The following is an 18,025-nucleotide window of genomic DNA, read 5'->3' on the forward strand; positions in this document are numbered from 1 at the left end:
CTACTGTACACTAACAAATATAGCCTACTACACACATGACAGGCTGCATTACAAACAAGCAATACTAATACAGTAATATTAACACAATGCTAACATAAAGCTAATCCAAAATTAGAAATAAAACATAAATTAAGTACGTTTTACAAAAAAAATAAAAATGCATAAAATTGTCACGTTTGCCGTTTTTGTAATTAGGCTACTTGTGAAAATGACTACCACTTTTTGGAGTTAAATTTGTTTCAGCTTAAATCCTTTTTTTATTATACACTAACTGATATACAAACAAGCAATAGGCTTCGTTACAAAACACAAGAATGACGTTAAAAACAACACAAGAATGATGCAATCACCTGTGTGTCAAGGACACTGAAAAAACTAGTCAAGTTTTAAATATAAACGTGCTTTTTTTCCCCATAATATCACATAATGCCTTAGTAGCTATCCTTTGATTAATTGATTGATTTGATTCTGTATATTCGGTTTGTGAAGCTGCTGATGAGGCTGAACAGATAAAGAACTGAAAGTTAAAGGTCTTACCGCTCATGATTCAGCTGAAGAACGAATGAGATGAGAGAAATGAACACAGCTGCACTTCAGACAGACACAAACCAGATGAGAAGATGTGAGGCGCTCCTCTCTCTCTCTCTCTCTCTCTCTCTCAGGAGTCAAAGCTACATTGGCATAATCATTTACATTCGCCTCCCTTTCTCCCTTGACACCCACACTATTTACATTTAAACTTCATGAATCGATTTAACGTAGGCCTATATCCGGCGTGATTAGTCAGATTCCGGGCGGGTCAGAGAGTTCAGTGACCTGTTAGTTCATGTCTGTGAGGATGAGGATGAGCCACTGGAGGGAGACACCAGACTGGACATGAAACACGGACTGACCGGACAGACACTCCTGCTTCAGATATCTGTCTATCTATCTATCTATCTATCTATCTATCTATCTATCTATCTATCTATCTATCTATCTATCTATCTATCTATCTATCTATCTATCTATCTATCTATCTATCTATCTATCTATCTATCTATCTATCTATCTCTCTGTCTCTCTGTCTATCTATCTTTGTAGAAGCTATATGTGATGTTAATGTGTTTCTCATCGGATGGTGATAAATAGCAGTTTGTTTGATTTTTATATTTGCGTATTGTTTTATTCATTAAATGCAAAGGAGTGAACATGTTTGTCTGTTTGAACAATTTAAACCTGACATTAAAATATCAATAACGATAGGCTATCTAAAAGTAAGAGCTTGAAAGCAATATGAACTATGTCGTTTAACACACATTACGTTTTATTAATTAATTAATTAATTGATTTTTATTGACAACTGATTGATTGATTGTCTTTTTTCCTTTGTATACCCGTGGAATGTTGGGTTAAGTATTTTTGTTTGTAGGCCTAAAATATGATTGAGTCTCGAAATAGACTTTTTAAATAGTCTGTAAAGTCTTCTGTAGATGCCAAATTGATTTTTACATAGTTCTTGAAAGTTTTTGGAAAGATTTTTCATCAGCTGAACAACTGGCATGTTGTTAAACAACAGGGCACTGTACCTCTATCACAGCCTCAGTTTCATGACAAATATTAACTATGGTGCCACCCTGACTAAGGTTTATTATGACAGTATTGTAGTGTCTCATTCTGCATCTTCTGTTCATTTGTCTGTCTTATGCTCAATCATCTCTCTGTGCCACCAGCCACAAAACCAAACGCTCGACCAGAAGCAGAAGATCAAGAGACATCCAGCGATTCTGCAAAGGAGGAATGCGTCGAAGGGCAGCCGAGAGCAGCTTCTTTCCATCTGATCCGAACACATAATCAGAGCTTTGTTCTGCAGAAGAATGACGCTTTATGACTCTTTTCAGACACATTAATACTGTTGTGCCATTAATAGACAGCTGAATAGGATCTGACATCACCAGAGCATGCCAGAGGAACATGACCATTTCACTGCTTAGAAGATACAGAAAAGAGCATGTTTCTAAACTGTAAACGGACACATGAATCAATAGTTATCATACAGTAAGAGTATAGAGATAAAAAATATATATGTAATGATAAATGTTGGAGTTCATATTGAGATCTGTGACTTTAGTAAGCCTGAGCTTCATACAGTAGAATGAGTCATTTCAATAAATTGATTCAAATAACACATTTTATTTGAATCATTAGTTGTACCAAGTTAAAATTTTGTGAGTACTTTCAATTATGAGGGGCTTAAACAGTTGATGACTTCACAAACAATCTTTAAATCATGAGGGGCTTAAACAGTTGATAACTTAAACAACGATTGCATGATCACAGTGTCAGGTGATCATGTCTGAACATGAGCCTTGAATTTCATTGGAATCTCTGATTCAGTCAGTTACCTCATACTCTCACTACAGATATAATTACATCAAAGGGCATAGAATCCAGTGGTTTTGTGGCAAAATGTAAACTATTATCGTCCATTGATTAAAATAATAATAATAATAAACAAAAAATTAAATAAAACAATAAAATTGATATCCTACTCTCTAAAAAATGCTGGGTTAAATGCAACCCAGTGTTGGGTAAAATATGGACGAACCCAGCAATTGGGTTACTGCTCAGAAGATTGGGTTAAACATTTAACCCAATTCTTGGTTGAAAACAACCCAGCACGTGCTCTGTCCAATATTTACCCAGCACTGGGTTGTATTTAACCCAGCATTCTTTACAGTATACAACAGGAATAGGCTTCTTGCCTGCTTGATTCAAAAATGTGGGATATTTCGCACTGCTACAGACTATAAAGCTGAATATAGATATTCTACTGAGTGAAACAGCAGCCTTCTTTATGGCTAATGTTGTTCTGTGTACTAATGTTAAATGCTACTGTTTTTGATTGCGTTGATCATTTTTTGGACAGACAACATCATGATGTTTTAAGCGTCGGTGAAACAGTGTTGCAGATATGGCTATGAAAACACATAAAAGCCGAAAAATAAATAGCTTAAATATTAAACCAAAATTTGTTAAAATCTTCTATAAATGGATAAGATAAAGCTAACCCTAAACGGCAACTTCCCACTTTAATAACTTTCTAAACTAAAGTTTCAAATTAAGTGGAAAAATACTAATCCAAGGACGTGTACATTAGCTGGATCTGGCAATGGAGGACGCGCCCGCACCCCCAGCGTTTCTAAACACACTTAAATATACATGCAGACACTCAAATGAGGAATTTTAAACAGCTTATTACAGTCATTCAAAGAACAAATTTTATTTTTGAACATGAACAATTTACGCGGCCACGGCCATGAACATAACAATATTTTCAGTAAAGCAGCATTGAAACAATATTGTGCCATCTTTCTCTCCCGCGACAGCCCTCAAGTTAGTAGGGTAGAGTGGGGGGAAACGCCCCCCTTAAGGATTGTGTTGTTCTTTTCAGCGAAACAAAAGTTAAATGTGTTCAGAAAAGTTATCATAGTTTTAGTGACAATGACATAAAATATAAACCATGTATGAAAAATGTACAGTTTTCATGTTATTAGATTTTTAACAAAAATTGTATCAAGGGGGCGTTTACCCACCTATGGGGCAAAACGCCCCCATGGGTGAGGTAAAAATGCCCCCCAGTCTGACAAAGCAATTTGCTTTAAACATTTACAGCAAAATCAGAGTACAGGTAGTTTTAGCTTAAAATAATAATAAAAAAAAATTAATATAATCAATAATTACAAAATATCTATTTGAAAAAAATTTAAAAAATAAAATTAATGTTAGCTGATGCTAACTGGCTAAATATTTTTATTCAACCAACTACAATACATTTGATGGAAAAACAAAGGATTTGATGTTCAGAATAGAATAACTACAGTAATTGCCCATTGCCAACCTGGAGGCATTTTACCCCACACACTATGTTTGAGAAAAAAAAACATGTCATTCTGAAAATATAATTATATTTTTATTAAATAACACGTACTCCTTATCTACACGCCCAGCTGTTCTCATATCATATATAACTGTGATGTTTTACAAAGCAACAAGCTTTAAAACACTTTGTTCTTATTGCTGAAAATGAGATAATTTATTGTGAAATCTGTTTTCTCTCCAGTAGCCTACACCAGTGTAAGCTTCATGGTGAAAACTTCCACATCACTCTCGTCAACGTAGTCCATAGTTACAATAAAAAAATCTTCAATTTATCTTGTGGTTATTTTGTGAAAAACAGTAGGGGAGCGTTTTCCCCCACTCCACCCCTATCTGTGCAGTTTTACAGTCAGCACGCATGCAAACTGGACAGAGAGTGTTTGCTGTGGACTCTGGTACAGTTGTGAAAAACGAAACCAAGGAGACATCAGGCCGTGGAATTCTGCTGCGGAGGCTAAAATAAAGCACCATTTACATTGAAATGTGCTCTGACTGTGAGCTTCCTTCTGCAGTGATTGATTCCTCAAAAACATGAGAATTTCCTCTCGCTTCGGTCCCGAGCTGCTTCCTCGAGCTCTTCGGTTGTCCCGACACCAGCTGCAGTCAATCTGAGGAACAATAGATTCCTGGAGACACGGAAGAACAAATTTTACTGTTTTAATTTGACAGACTATTAGCTAAATAACCATGAACATAATCTTAACTTGAAACACAAAAGCCATAGAGATAAGATGGAATATTGTAGTGATTTCTAATGTAAGTATTAAATTATATTTAATATGAAACATAGTGCAGTAAAAAGTTCAATATATACGCTTTGGAATGTTGTGAAGTTAAGTTTTCTAAAGAAAAACGCTCTGATAAAGTACAGACACTTGAAAAGTACTTTTACAGCAGAGTAAAAATGTCTGCCTCTGCAGCATCGTGAAAAAGTAAAAAAAAAAAATTGAAACTTTCATATATTTTAGATTCATTACATGTAAAGTAAAACATTTAAAACATAATAATAATAATTTTGATGATTAGAGCTTACAGCTCATGAAAGTCAAAAATCAGTATCTCAAAATGTTAGAATATTTACATTTGAGTTTCAATAAATGACATCCCTACAGTATAAATTCTGGGTATCTCTTGTTCTTTGAAACCACAATAATGGGGAACACTGCTGACTTGGCAATGATCCAGAAGACGAACATTGACACCCTCCACAAAAAGGGTAAGTCACAGAGGGTCATTACTGAAAGGGGTGGCTGTTTACAGAGTGCTGTATCAAAGCATATTAAATGCAAAGTTGACTGGAAGGAAAAATTTGGGTAGGAAAAGGTGCACAAGCAACAGGGATGACCGCAAGCTTGAGAATAATGTCAAGCAAAGCTGATTCAAACACTTGGGAGAGCTTCACAAGGAGTGGACTGAAGCTGGAGTCGGTGCATCAAGAGTCACCACGCTCAGACGTCTTCAGGAAAAGAGCTACCAAGCCACTTCTGAACCAGAGACAACGTCAGAAGCATCTTACCTGGGCTGTGGAGAAAAAGAACTGGACTGTTGCTCAGTGGTCCAAAGTCCTCCTTGCATTGATGCAGTAATTCATGCAAAAGGAGGCCCAGCCAAGTATTAATTGCATAGAAATGAACATATTTTTCAGAAGCCTGACATTTCTGTTTAAAATATACTTTTTTTATTGATCTTATGTAATATTCTAATTTTCTGAGACTGAATTGTGGGTTTTCATTATCTGTAAGCTATAATCATTAACATTTCAAGAAATAAAGGCTTGAAATATTTCACTCTATGTGTAATGAATCTATATAATATATGGGTTTCACTTTCTGAAATGAGTGACAAAAAATATTGACCTTTTTCACGATATTCAATTTTTTTTAGATGTACCTGTACATGCATTCCTTTAGCAGACACTTATCCAAAGTGAATTTCCAGTGAAAGACACAGTGAGGAATCCTGGGATTGCTGCTGAGTCATCCATGACTAAAATCCCCCAAACCACAATCATGGTCATTAGAATCATTCTCTCCATGACATCATGTTTATGGATGAGTGGGTGGGAAAACCTGAAACCTGTGCAGGCAAATGAAGTACCTCGAATACTTGCACACAAATGCCTCATGTATTCGTGATTTAAGCACATAAAGGTTTTATTTAAAATTTCATGTAATTGCGACAATGGTTTTTGACTCTTAAGTGGGTACGGGACAAATCCCAGATCTCTTGTAAACCATCAGAAATACACTATGATATATGTTGCATGTTTGAGCTAGGAACACTATTTCATACAAAAAAATTAATAAATATTATACACTATTATATATTATAAAAACCGACCAAATACTATAATTAATGTAACATACGATTAAAAAAGAAATCTACTTTATAATTATTAAGACAATAAATGTAATATGTGTTATTTGCTGTTTTTGTTAAATTAGGCATTTCTGAGTTTATTTTTTTCACTGCAACATAATATGCAAATTAAATAAAAATAGAGCACAAAACCAAAAATATAATACATAAACTAATGGGAAAGTAACTGAAAATGCAGCTATTTTTTTTTCTTTTATTCATTTATTTTATTATTAGCCTGTTATTTATTTATTTACTTATTTATTATTATTATTATTATTGCAGTTGTGAGCTATCAGCGGTCAGATTCAAGAAATCAACACATTTTAAAAACTGTCAAGATTGAGTGACTCCTGATTTACATTTATGCATTTATCACAAAATGTGACTTCTTGATCTATATTTTATCAGTCTGTATGTTGCATGGGAACATGTGATCGTCGAAACCATTAACCCACACCAGAAAACACCAGCAAACCATTTCTAAGCATAACCGGACCGTGATGGATCCTCATGGGACGTCTGGAGAGTTTGAGGCTTCATAAACCCTGAGTGCCAGTACGCAGACGCTATTAAAGTTGCATAAACGCTGTGAGAAGTTTGTAAAAGTCTTGCGGGAAGCCAGTGTGGGCAGTGAGAGCGTTTGGCTCGAGGACCAGGCTGTGTCTGTGGTCATGGACTTTGAGAAGAAACAGCAGCTGGAGGAGAGAAAAACAGCTAAGTATTAGAGCGGAGGAATCATCCTCTGAAACAGAGAAAACAGACAAAAAATGAACAGAGAAAAGATCAAATGTCTACACAGTGATATTTGTGAGAATGAGAAAAAGAAATCCAGATGGCATCAAAGAAACTGAGAAGGTGCAGGATGTCATTTTGTCCTTGCAGTGGGAGCAATTGTCTGCCATCCAAGTCCAAAAAACCTTTTTCACTTCGGTCGCTCAGTCGGAGAGTGTTTTACTTGGAGATGAATGGAATGAGGATGAGAATCAGAGGGAAAAGAGGAAAAATCATGTTGAGGAGCGAGTTCATTAACCTAATAAACCTTTACCCATACTCACACAAACACATTAATCCCAAATGACAAAACATGTTGCTAATGTTTCTGTTAAGTTATGAAAAAAATATTTTAAAAAAGGTGAATATTAGAGAAAATATTAGGGCAATTCCATTTTAGCATTTTTTTAGAGACATTATGGAAATGTTACATTTAAAAGTTCTCTGAACCATCAGAAACTAATAATTATTAACGTTTAAAAAAGTTAGATGAACATCCAACTATTACATTTCAGAAAAATGTTCCAAAAATGACGCATATACACCAAGGTTAACCAAAGTTCTGAGAACGTTAGCTGGGATGCACAAACCTCCTCACTGTAAACATCTCTGTCTCAGCACAGAAAACAGCTCCTCCTTCACCTCCTCGCAGCTGGACCACAGCTCCTCTGTGTTTGGGAGCTTCACGTTTGTCCTTGTAGGTCAAGGGGTCAAGGGGGTGATCCAGAATTAGAACAGAAATGATGGAATTTATTCTGGACCTTTTGATGTAGGCGCGTGTCTGATTGAAATGGTTCCGTCCGTGCGCATGCGCGTGGGTGTCGTCTCTCTGCGCGCTGAGCGGAGGCGCGTCTGGTCTGGAGTTTATTCATCAACGCACTAAAACTTTGCTCTTGTTCGGGGTTTAAGGTAAGTTTAAATGTTTATAACGTCCGAGAAAATTAAAACTGGCTTGTGTGGACAAATTATCAGACGTTTTATAGACAAATGTGGAAGTTTCGTTATTTTATTCGGTTATGAAACAAACTAAAGGTTTGACGCTAAACTGAAGACTGAAGGAAGGGTTATAATGAACTGACACGTTATACTGACATGGTTCATTCATCATAAGTGTGTTTGTGAAGTGTCTTTTCCTACATATTTCAGACCGAAATCTTTTGATTTTGGCGTGAAAGGTGAACACAGTTTAATCAAACCGTTTCAATATCTTCTATCAAGCATACAAAAATAAATACAAATAATATGAAAAAATTAAAATGATGTTGTTGTCAGACGGCCAAGGTGTTGCTATGCGGTTGCTAAGGTGTCTATGATCTTCTATTGGATCTGCTCTGATATTCAATATCATTATCATGTAGGCTATTAACCAGCCTTTAAAGTAAAATATTTTCTGCAAATTAAAACTTATGTATTTGTAAATATTTCTTATTTTGTATTTATGAAACATATTGCTAAAAAGTTACTTAAAATATTTTTAATGTCGATGCTAGGGGGTTGTCAGTTTGCCAAGGTGTTGCTATGCAGATGAAAAATCATGATAAAAAGCATAATGCATGAAGAAGAATGCATGGTCTGTGAGTGAATGAGAGGGCAGCATGAGCTAAACACACACAGAATGTTTCCATTACTTCCCACTCACTTCCTCAGTCTGTCTGATTTACTTTGTGTGTGTGTGTGTGTGTGTGTGTGTGTGTGTGTGCACCTGGTATTCATCACGTCCTGGGGACCAAATGTCCCCACAAGGATAGTAATACCAGTAAATCTTAATCTTGTGGGGACATTTTTTGGTCCCCATGAGGAAACAAGCTTATAAATCATACAGCATAAAGTTTTTTGAAAATCAAAAACTGCAGTATGTTTCCTGTGAGGGCTAAGTTTAGGTGTAGGGTTGGTGTAGGGCAATAGCACATACAGATTGTACAGTATAAAAACCATTGCGCCTATGGGATGTCCCCATAAAACATGGAAACCCAACATGTGTGTGTGTGTGTGTGTGTGTGTGCAGAGACACACACAGGTGTAATTAAACTCCAACAATAACAGTCTGGATGGAGACGTGTGTTTGAACGGTATGTTAAACTGTGTAAATGAGTCTGTGAGGAGAGACTTTATTCTGTATTTTCATGATGATTAAGCATGTTTCCCCCCAGAATTCACATTATTATAATATCTCTGATTTAAAAAAACTTATTTAAAAATAAATAAAGATTTGAAAATTAAATCACCATATAGGTAAAAGAAATGCTACCATATGCATGCATACTATATATATATATATATATATATATATATATATATATATATATATATATATATATATATATATATGAAGAGTTCCAATGTAAAAGCCATCTTTGTCAAAAATGAGATAACGATACTGAGTGAATGTTCTCCACACATAGTATTCATCAAGTACTTTCACTTCAGATGCACTAAATCCCAGCCTCAACCCATTCAGAAGTACCAGTTCTTACATAGAAACATAGTAGCCAGAAAGAAATGCTAATTTTAAGAAAAACGTTAGACATACTTAGAGGCTTTTGCATTTGAATTCTTCATATATACTGTATATGTATGTATGTTTTTATGTAAAGATGACATGGTATTACTCCAGTCGTCTGGTGTTTGACTCTCTCTTTCTCAGGACGCGTGTCACAGTGTGAAAGGAAAATACTGACTGACAGGCAGCTAAATGGATTGAGACGGTCCGTCGAGTGAAAGAATAAGAGAAGAGAGTGAGAGAGCGAGGATGAATAATCCAGCTAATCCCGGACAATCCCAGCCGTTCAGACTCCTCTGGAGTCACAGACAAAACACGGCGGATCACACGCGCGTCTGATGTGCTTTAGACGGGCTGTGTTGGGGGATCCTGGGACGCTGAAGGCCTGCAGTGGGATTCGTGAACACTAAAACAACAGATCAGAGCAACCCTTGGATGCCAGGTGTGTCAGGACAGAGCTGAAGGAAAATGTTTCTGGAGAAACAGCGTTCAACTTTGATGTGGACATGAACTCAGATGCGGTTTTAAAGGATATATAAAAGAGGTGATGTTTGGAAGAAGTTCTGCATCATGTAAATCTGAATAAGTCTCTAAAAACTGTGGGATTCAGCAAATCTTTTAAAAGGACGGTGACATGTTAGATATTTTTTGAAGACATTTTGTTTAAGAAACATATTTTTTTCTGCTATCAGAGAGCGTGCCGGCTGTCTGTGTTCACTGGAAGGTGTTTAAATTCTTCGTAAATCCTATTAGGCTTCTTTAACAGGTTATTTTTAAACTCCGGCTCGGGATGGGCAGCAGATCATGAACCGATGGAGCTCATATATTACAGACCTGTGAACATTTAAACACACTTTTGTAGTAGTAGTTCATGTTTATTAGTAGATTTGATGGCGTGCATATCTTTCGCCTGAGAGTTTGTCATAACAACACTCTTTAAAACGGTCTTCAGTGGCATTTTTGCAGGATATTATATTCAAAGTAAGAGATTTTGTGTTTGAATCTGATCAGATCACGGAGGAACACTTATTAGCGTATTAGCAATTAGTTAAAACTCTTGTTTTGTTTAATTAATGCCTTTATATTTACATTTATATTTGTTTTTTTCATCATTTTTCTCTCTCTGGATCTATAGTCAAATAATTGTTTGAAGTTAATTGACCATTTATTTAGCTGCATTTATCTGGGTGTTTGATTGCTTTGTTAAGCATTAAGCTTTGTTTTCAGACACATCTTTTTCTTTCTGTAGATGTCTCCTAATGATTATTTAACATTTAGCTTTTATAATGCTTCATTTATTTGGGTATTTAATCGCTTTAAGTTAGCATTTTTAAAGTATTTTCTGACACCTCAATTTTTCCACCAGTGACTTTTTTAATGATTATTTGACATTAATTTACTTTTTATTCTGCTGCATTTATATCTGGCATCTGTTTACATTTAAGGAGCACATCATCAGCAGCTTGTTATATTTTTGACAGACATTTTGGATTTGGTTTTAAGGATCATTTAAATCATATTTCTCGTCATGAGTCTGGGGAAGTTGCCGGCGATCAAAGGCCTGGTGTCCACGTCTCATGGCAAACGGCGACTTAAGAGTGACCTGTCGGTGGACATGATCAGTCCGCCGCTCGGTGACTTCCGCCACACGATGCACGTGGGCCGCGGCGGGGACGTCTTCGGTGACACTTCGTTTCTGAGCAACTATGGCGGATCAAGTAACAGCGATGGCCAACGGTACCCGGATTCACCCCCCGGCTCCAAACCGACACGTTTTTTGTCGAGAACGCTACAGCACGTACGAAAGACTCCTCTGCCCCGGTTGAGAGGAGGGTCACGTGACTTCTCGTCCCATCCACCACCCATCTCGCCCATCATTAAAAACGCCATATCTCTGCCTCAGCTCAACATGAACAATGACAGCCTGATGAGGGTGCTGCTGCCCACCTCCACCAGCTCACCGGACGAGCCGCTCTGCTCCTACGGTACCAACACACATCTATTATCGACATTTATTATGGTTTATTATGGTATTCATTATGGAAATTTATATGGTTTTACTGAACAAAACTGTGACGATACATAATGTATTATAAACAGTAGAATTAATGTACATTATGCATTATATCAAAGACTTGCAGAGACCGCCAACGGCCTGATGATTGTTTTTACACTTTACAGCATGATCTAATCATTGTTTAATATTGACTAAACAATATTTAATTCAAACGTCCACTTAATTTTTAATATTTGGCCATTTCTTCACAACTGAATTGCTACAGCCACTGTCATTTCTTGAATATGTGGACATCAAAATGTGTAAACGCAGAGTGTGGGTTTGAGCTTATTTTGAAATCCCAATGAAAAGTTAAGCCCAAAGTAAACTCAATACATTTGTCAGTAGGTAAATATGTGTATACCTCTTTCTAATTAATCTGATTGGTTTATTGGTGAAAACTGTTGTTGATCTGCTGCACTACGTAATCTTAAATTGAGGTATTTTTAACTTGACACAGTATCTTATAAACCTCCCACTTGAAAATGAGACGCTGAGAAAACAGATACGATCTGTAATGACCAAAGACAGACCGTGCGTCCCAATGTGCATTCTATCCACCCTATCTGCCCTAAAGAGTATTGAAAATGACTACTATCACATAGAATTTAGGATGGATAATATGCACATTGGGCCGCAGGCACAGACAGACTGAATGACCTTTATCAGTTTGAGTACAAACACCTGCACACACACACCTGCAGGAAATGAAGCAGAGACTCAAACAGTATATGAGGGAGGGACAGAAGAAAAGAAAAGTGCTGTGATGTTTTCAGTGCTGTGTGTGTTTAATGTGTCTGGAATTCCCTTATTCTCAGAAACCCCAAACCAACTCTGAAAGACTGACATAGAGACAACTAAATATAACACACACACACACACAGCACATAGGTCTCATCCTGCCACCTACTGGACAGTGACCTCAATGTAAATGTACTGTAAGTACAGCAGATAAATGTGAAAAAGTGTCATAGATTATGTGACTTTTATGGCCAGTTGTTTATCAGGTTTTGCTCATGTAGCTCCCTATCCCTAATACAGACACAAAACAAACATGCAGACATTATATTTCATTTGCATTTATGCATTTGCCAGGCACTATAATCCATAGTGATTTAGACTGCATTCAATATATAAATATAATTTTTTAATGAAACACTTGTTTTAAGTACATACAAATGTAAATAAATTAAAATTAAACAAACAAACAACAGCAAAAACAAATACAAAATATAGCCAATGGACCCCTTGAGTATATATGCATATTAGCTATTAGTACTATATATCTATACAGAAGATTAAATTGAGGTTCAAATGTGTTTGTCAAAAATGTTAGTGAAAAAACAAACAAACAAGAACAACGGTCTTCTCTGAAAAAAGTCTTATTTATCAAAAGGAGGAATATGTATTAAGCCCTAGGAGCCCTGGTTTTCTCAAACTGTATGCTAAAGATATACTTTGTAATGAAATGTTTGTATTAAAAAAAAAAAAAAACTTATATAAGTTTATATTATATTACTATAGTATTATAATAAAGATGTACTAAATATAACTTTGTTAGACCTACAATATATTCATTATACAGAATGAGAACTGACGGTTTAATGTGCCATTATATTATTGACAAATAAACACTGCAGAAAAATCAGTCATAAAAATAAGTTTCAGGCAATTCATTTTATTTTTCATGTTTGATAGTGATCGTATTAGTGTTTCTGATTAATCCTTGCACACTTAACTAATGTGGTAATATTTAAATTTCCTCTCTTCTCCTGCAGGTCTTCATTCTGGTTTCATCACGCTGCCTCGTTTATCCCGACTCGACCATAGCTTTGCAGAAGCATCTGAACAGCTCAGTGCAGACAGTCGACGGAGCTCCTTACTGGAGAACAGCGAGGTCTCGATGACACGATCTGATTCACTCTCGTCCTTCACGCTGGACCTCGGCCCCTCCCTCATGAGCGAGGTTCTGGAGTTGATTGACAGCTCCTGCTGCCTCATTAAGAGCCGTCCAGATCAGGAGATTGAGGAAGAGGAGGAGCAGAGCGCTGTGTTTGAGACGGATCATAAATGTCAGACAACAGATGCTTCAGTCAGGCGTCCGATCGGAGAAGACGTCGCCATCGAGCCCAGGAGGTTACAGCAGGCTTCTAGCGTGCTATCACATCACTTTGGAGGAGGAAGACCTGAAGAAGAGCGTCAGAGACCTTCATCTTTTAGACACACACGGACACCATACAGCTTCACTGAGACGGAGGAAGAAATCAAAGTATGAACATTTAATTACACATATGGACAGTTATGATATTAAAAACCATTTTGATTTCAAAGACAGTTTAGTTTTTAATACTTTTTTTTTTTGGACATTTTAAAGGACCTGAAAGAGAACTACTATACAGTCAGGGCACGAATGGAGAGCCATCTGAAGTCTTTCTCTATAAATGAACATCATTCAGATAAACAAACATTCAGCTGTAAATGTATTTGTTTGTGAATTAAACTTGGAATCAAGTATTCAAAGAATCTGTCCTGTACATCCAATCATGGCCAAAAATATCGGCACCCTTGGTAAATATGATCAAAAAAGGCTGTGAAAATGAATCTGCATTGTTAATCCTTTTGATCTTTTATCTTTTAAAAATCACAAAAAGCTAACCTTTCATTGGATAATAAGAATTTAAAATGGGGGGGAAATATCATTATGAAATAAATGTTTTTCTCTAATACACATTGGACACAATTAACGACACCTTTTTATTCAATACTTTTTGAAACCTCCATTTGCCAGTTTAACAGCTCTAAATGTTCTCCTATAATGCCTGATGAGGTTAGAGAACACCTGACAAGAGATCAGAGACCATTCCTTCATCCAGAATCACTCCAGATCCTTCAGATTCACAGCTCCATGCCGGTGCTTCTTCTCTTCAGTTCACCTCACTCATTTTCTACAGGGTTCAGGTCAGAGGACTGGAATGGCCAGCAGAAGCTTGGTTTTGTGCTCAGTGACCCATTTTTGTGTTGTTTTTGAGGTTTGTGTTTGGATTATTGTACGGTTGGAAAATCCAAACATGGCCCATTATTATATTTCTAACAGAGTCAGTCACTTGTTGATTTTTTATCTGTCAAAACAGCTTGGTCTCCTCATTTAAATAAGCTGTAGAGGAAGACAGTTGAGGGAGCTGGCAGCTTTTCCCTGAGTGGGCGTGGTTTCAGCAACGCCAGCGGACACGCCCCCAGTGTATGAGAGCAGAGAATACTGCTTATTTTTTCAAGATTTTGATAGCTTATTTTATTCACTTGGTGGTTTTTTAGCATTCAAATTTGGCTGGGTGGGTAATAACACATTTTTCTGTGGTGCATGTGGTAAACTCAGAACACACATTTAATATTGACTTTACACAGACTTTAAGTGATTGATGGTTGATGGTGATTGGTGATTGGTGGTCTATGCAATTGTACATATTGCTATAAACTTGGGATTTCACATTTTCATTCTCTTAACCCTTGTGCACCCTTATGGACATTTTTGTCCATTTGAGTTTTTTTTTTTTTTTTTTATAATTTTGCCTTTGTTAATGCTAACTGCATAAATTTTGGCTCAGGTGTGTATTTTTATTGTAATTTTAATATTCCACCCTCACTTCCTTTAATAAATCTATTTTACACTAGGTACAAAAAAGTAAAACATTCAGCACCGTTTGGACAAAATGTCCCCATTGAAACCCATTAAAACTGCTATTTTTAATCTCAGTGCCGTTTAACTGTAAAATGATGCAATTTTTGTTAATAGGCTTTCATTCTGTTGGCAAGGCTTCAAAATTTTATTTTTTACAATTTGTTACCAGATTTTTTTTTTTTTTTCAGGTTTGGTCTATAAAGGGTCTATAAAGCAAATACTTGCTTTATTCCTGTTTTCTGCTTCTATGTATTATAGAGCCAATTGGATAAATAATGCAGCTATAATTGTGTAGGTGTGTTGGTATAGTTGTCAGAGTGTGGTTTGTATGTGTGTCATAAACAAAATGTGTGTGTGTGCATGTGTTCTTGTAAAATTTGAGAGAGAGAAACTCTACTGCAAATCACAAACACTACTGCGCCCAAACAAAATTTTACTGAAAGCTCATTTTTTGAGATATCAACCTGCAGCCCAAGACTGGTTGCCCACTGAAGCTAAGCAGGGTTGAGCCTGGTCAGTACCTGGATGGGAGACCTCCGTTGAAAACTAGGTTGCTGTTGGAAGAGGTGTTAGTGAGGCGTGTAATCTGTGTAATCTGTCCAATGGAAGGGCGAGACGTCACAGACGGGTGATGTAATCAACCAGGAAGCATAAAAGCACGTGCGGCTTTTGCTTTTTGTCATTCAACAAATGGCTTCCTCTGAGGAGGTGGACACAGTGGCGACTCTGCAGATGGATGAGTGTCATATTATGGTCAATTTTAATATTAGGAATATTTTTGTTGATATTAATTAGAGTAAGTTACCTTTTAGAATGGGAAATTATGACCGGTAAAATTATCTTAGCCGAGGTGCAGGTGGAACGGGAAATTTTTTCCGGTTATGAATTAACAGTTTGAGCCAGTCACAAAGTAAAAAGTGAAATTGTGAAGAACACCATACATTTCTGGAAATGGTTGGATAACGTTAGTACAGACAAAATAATGTATTATATGGTCAGGAAGCCTAAAGTGAAACTTAAAAGTACTGTAAAGGCACTGACATAAAAATGAGTAGTAGAAATATGAGGAAAACAGCTTCATTGAAGAGCAAGATGGAAATGAAACTGTTAAATATTTTATTGGACCAACTTATAGAACCAGAACAAGCGAGCAGATCGGGGGATATTGGATATTTAGGTCACGGGAAAATTTTAATGCATGGAAAATAGGCCAGTGTAAATATAAGGGGACAGTAAAGAGGAGCAAAAGAAATAAGGGAAAAGAATAGGAGGCATCGATCGGAAAAATAATAAGAAATATAGAAGACTGGATTAAAACCAGTAAAATCCTTAACCCAGAAGGCGAATTTGGTTTGCTAACCACGGCGAGAGATAGACTAGTAAATTCACGGAAAAAGGGTTACGCAGAAATGGAGTCTATCAGAAAACTTGGATCGACTTAAAATTAAATAAATCATGTCTGTGGATTTGGAAGAAAAAGATGACTCTAAATTTAATTTCAAAATAGGTTACTGGGACATTGATAACTTTAAATGGGAGACAGATACATATTTGACCAAAATGAAGCTAAATAGATCATTGAAGACAGATAAAGAGATCAAAGAGCATTATCAGAATAATGTAAAATTGTTGGATAAATGCGTGAGGAAGGAGATCAGCAAAAGGAGACATGGGAAGAAATGTTTTTATACGAAAATAGATTATAATGGTTTTTCATATGCTAATTTGTGTAATAAAGATGGAGAAACGATGGTTTGTAGTGATTTTCTTAACGGCACGAACCCTCTTACGGGGAATCAAACAACTGAGGTTATAAGTGTTAGGAGTAAATTATATATGAATAGAGTTAACGTTTATAGAAGGAGAGATAAATAATGTGTTTTTAGACCGAATTTGGTTTTCTTCGAAGATGCCATGTACGGCATAGCAGGGCTAGAATGCAGAGAGGTAATACAAGCGTGTGCTGCAGTATGTGGTTAAGAACACTGCATAGTTGTGATAACATGACAAGTACAGTGCACCTCTCTCAGGGCCAGCAAACGTGCGAAAGTGCAGTTTGAATTTGGTAGTTATGTGACATCACCGAACGTTCTAAATCCCATATGTGGGACTGTACCGCTCAAAAAGTTAAGAGAACATTCTCGTTTTTTTTTTTGTTGTTGGAAAGAGAAGACCTTAGTTTAGCCAATGATGTGCTTTGGTTAAGTCACATGACATGCAGTTATTTTCTGTGGTGCGATTTCTGATAGACTGCCATCTCTTGTCAATAGTTGCTGAAAGCAAACTAAAAGTTCATAGTCTTCCTCTCATAAGATTGTGTAATGTTGAATTTTCATGAACTGCAGTGTTTTTGATTTTATGTTAGTGTTTTATGATACATGATATACAGTATTATATTTGTTTTAAATTTGACATTTAAATAATATTCATGAAACATGTAATGAAATTCAAAAAATATAAAGCATTATTCAACTAAAAAGAATGGAATAAATGAAAGCAGAAGTTGTTGGAAAGTATGTATAAGGTTATAAGTACTGTGTTAAAGCTTATGATGACACCAATTGAATCACCACAAACATTTCTGAGGAAAAATATTAGCTATAAGTAAACTTACACTTATTCTAGGTTAGATCCACTAGTGTATGTTGTTGCCGTATGGCAACATATCATAAAGTACCTTAAAATAATATTTTTTCCCCATTTTTTTTTTTTTACAGCACTTCAAGTTAAAGGGGTGGTTTAT

General features: G+C 36.2%; 2 protein-coding genes across 3 annotated transcripts in view; one reads left to right on the top strand and one right to left on the bottom strand.

The window, feature by feature from the left end:
* LOC306868633 (caspase recruitment domain-containing protein 10-like) overlaps nt 1-5,820 on the bottom strand; it is a gene marked incomplete at both ends in the record, with an annotated part of 72,505 nt that extends 66,685 nt beyond the window's left edge. The window contains 3 exons of the mRNA XM_079414891.1: nt 1,727-1,846; nt 4,412-4,544; nt 5,809-5,820. Of these exons, the coding sequence (XP_079271017.1) occupies nt 1,727-1,846; nt 4,412-4,544; nt 5,809-5,820 (265 nt within the window). The remainder of the gene's footprint in view (nt 1-1,726; nt 1,847-4,411; nt 4,545-5,808) is intronic.
* A 2,059-nt stretch (nt 5,821-7,879) lies between these two features.
* On the top strand, nt 7,880-14,119 carry LOC306863686 (cdc42 effector protein 1-like; the record flags this gene model as incomplete). 2 transcript variants are annotated; one of them, XM_079407186.1, is made up of 4 exons in its annotated part: nt 7,880-7,959; nt 9,695-11,535; nt 13,385-13,875; nt 13,981-14,119. In XM_079407186.1, the coding sequence occupies exons 2-4, from the start codon at nt 11,079-11,081 to the stop codon at nt 14,098-14,100; spliced, it is 1,068 nt and encodes a 355-aa protein (XP_079263312.1). In that variant the 5' UTR covers nt 7,880-7,959; nt 9,695-11,078. The 2 variants fall into 2 exon arrangements, with proteins under 2 accessions (XP_079263312.1, XP_079263313.1); XM_079407187.1 differs by lacking the exons at nt 7,880-7,959; nt 13,981-14,119 and having other exon boundaries at nt 9,845-11,535; nt 13,385-13,881.
* Nucleotides 14,120-18,025: the final 3,906 nt, after the last annotated feature.

The sequence above is a fragment of the Barbus barbus genome (genome assembly GCF_936440315.1).
Source record: "Barbus barbus genome assembly, chromosome: 4".
NCBI lineage: Eukaryota > Metazoa > Chordata > Actinopteri > Cypriniformes > Cyprinidae > Barbus > Barbus barbus.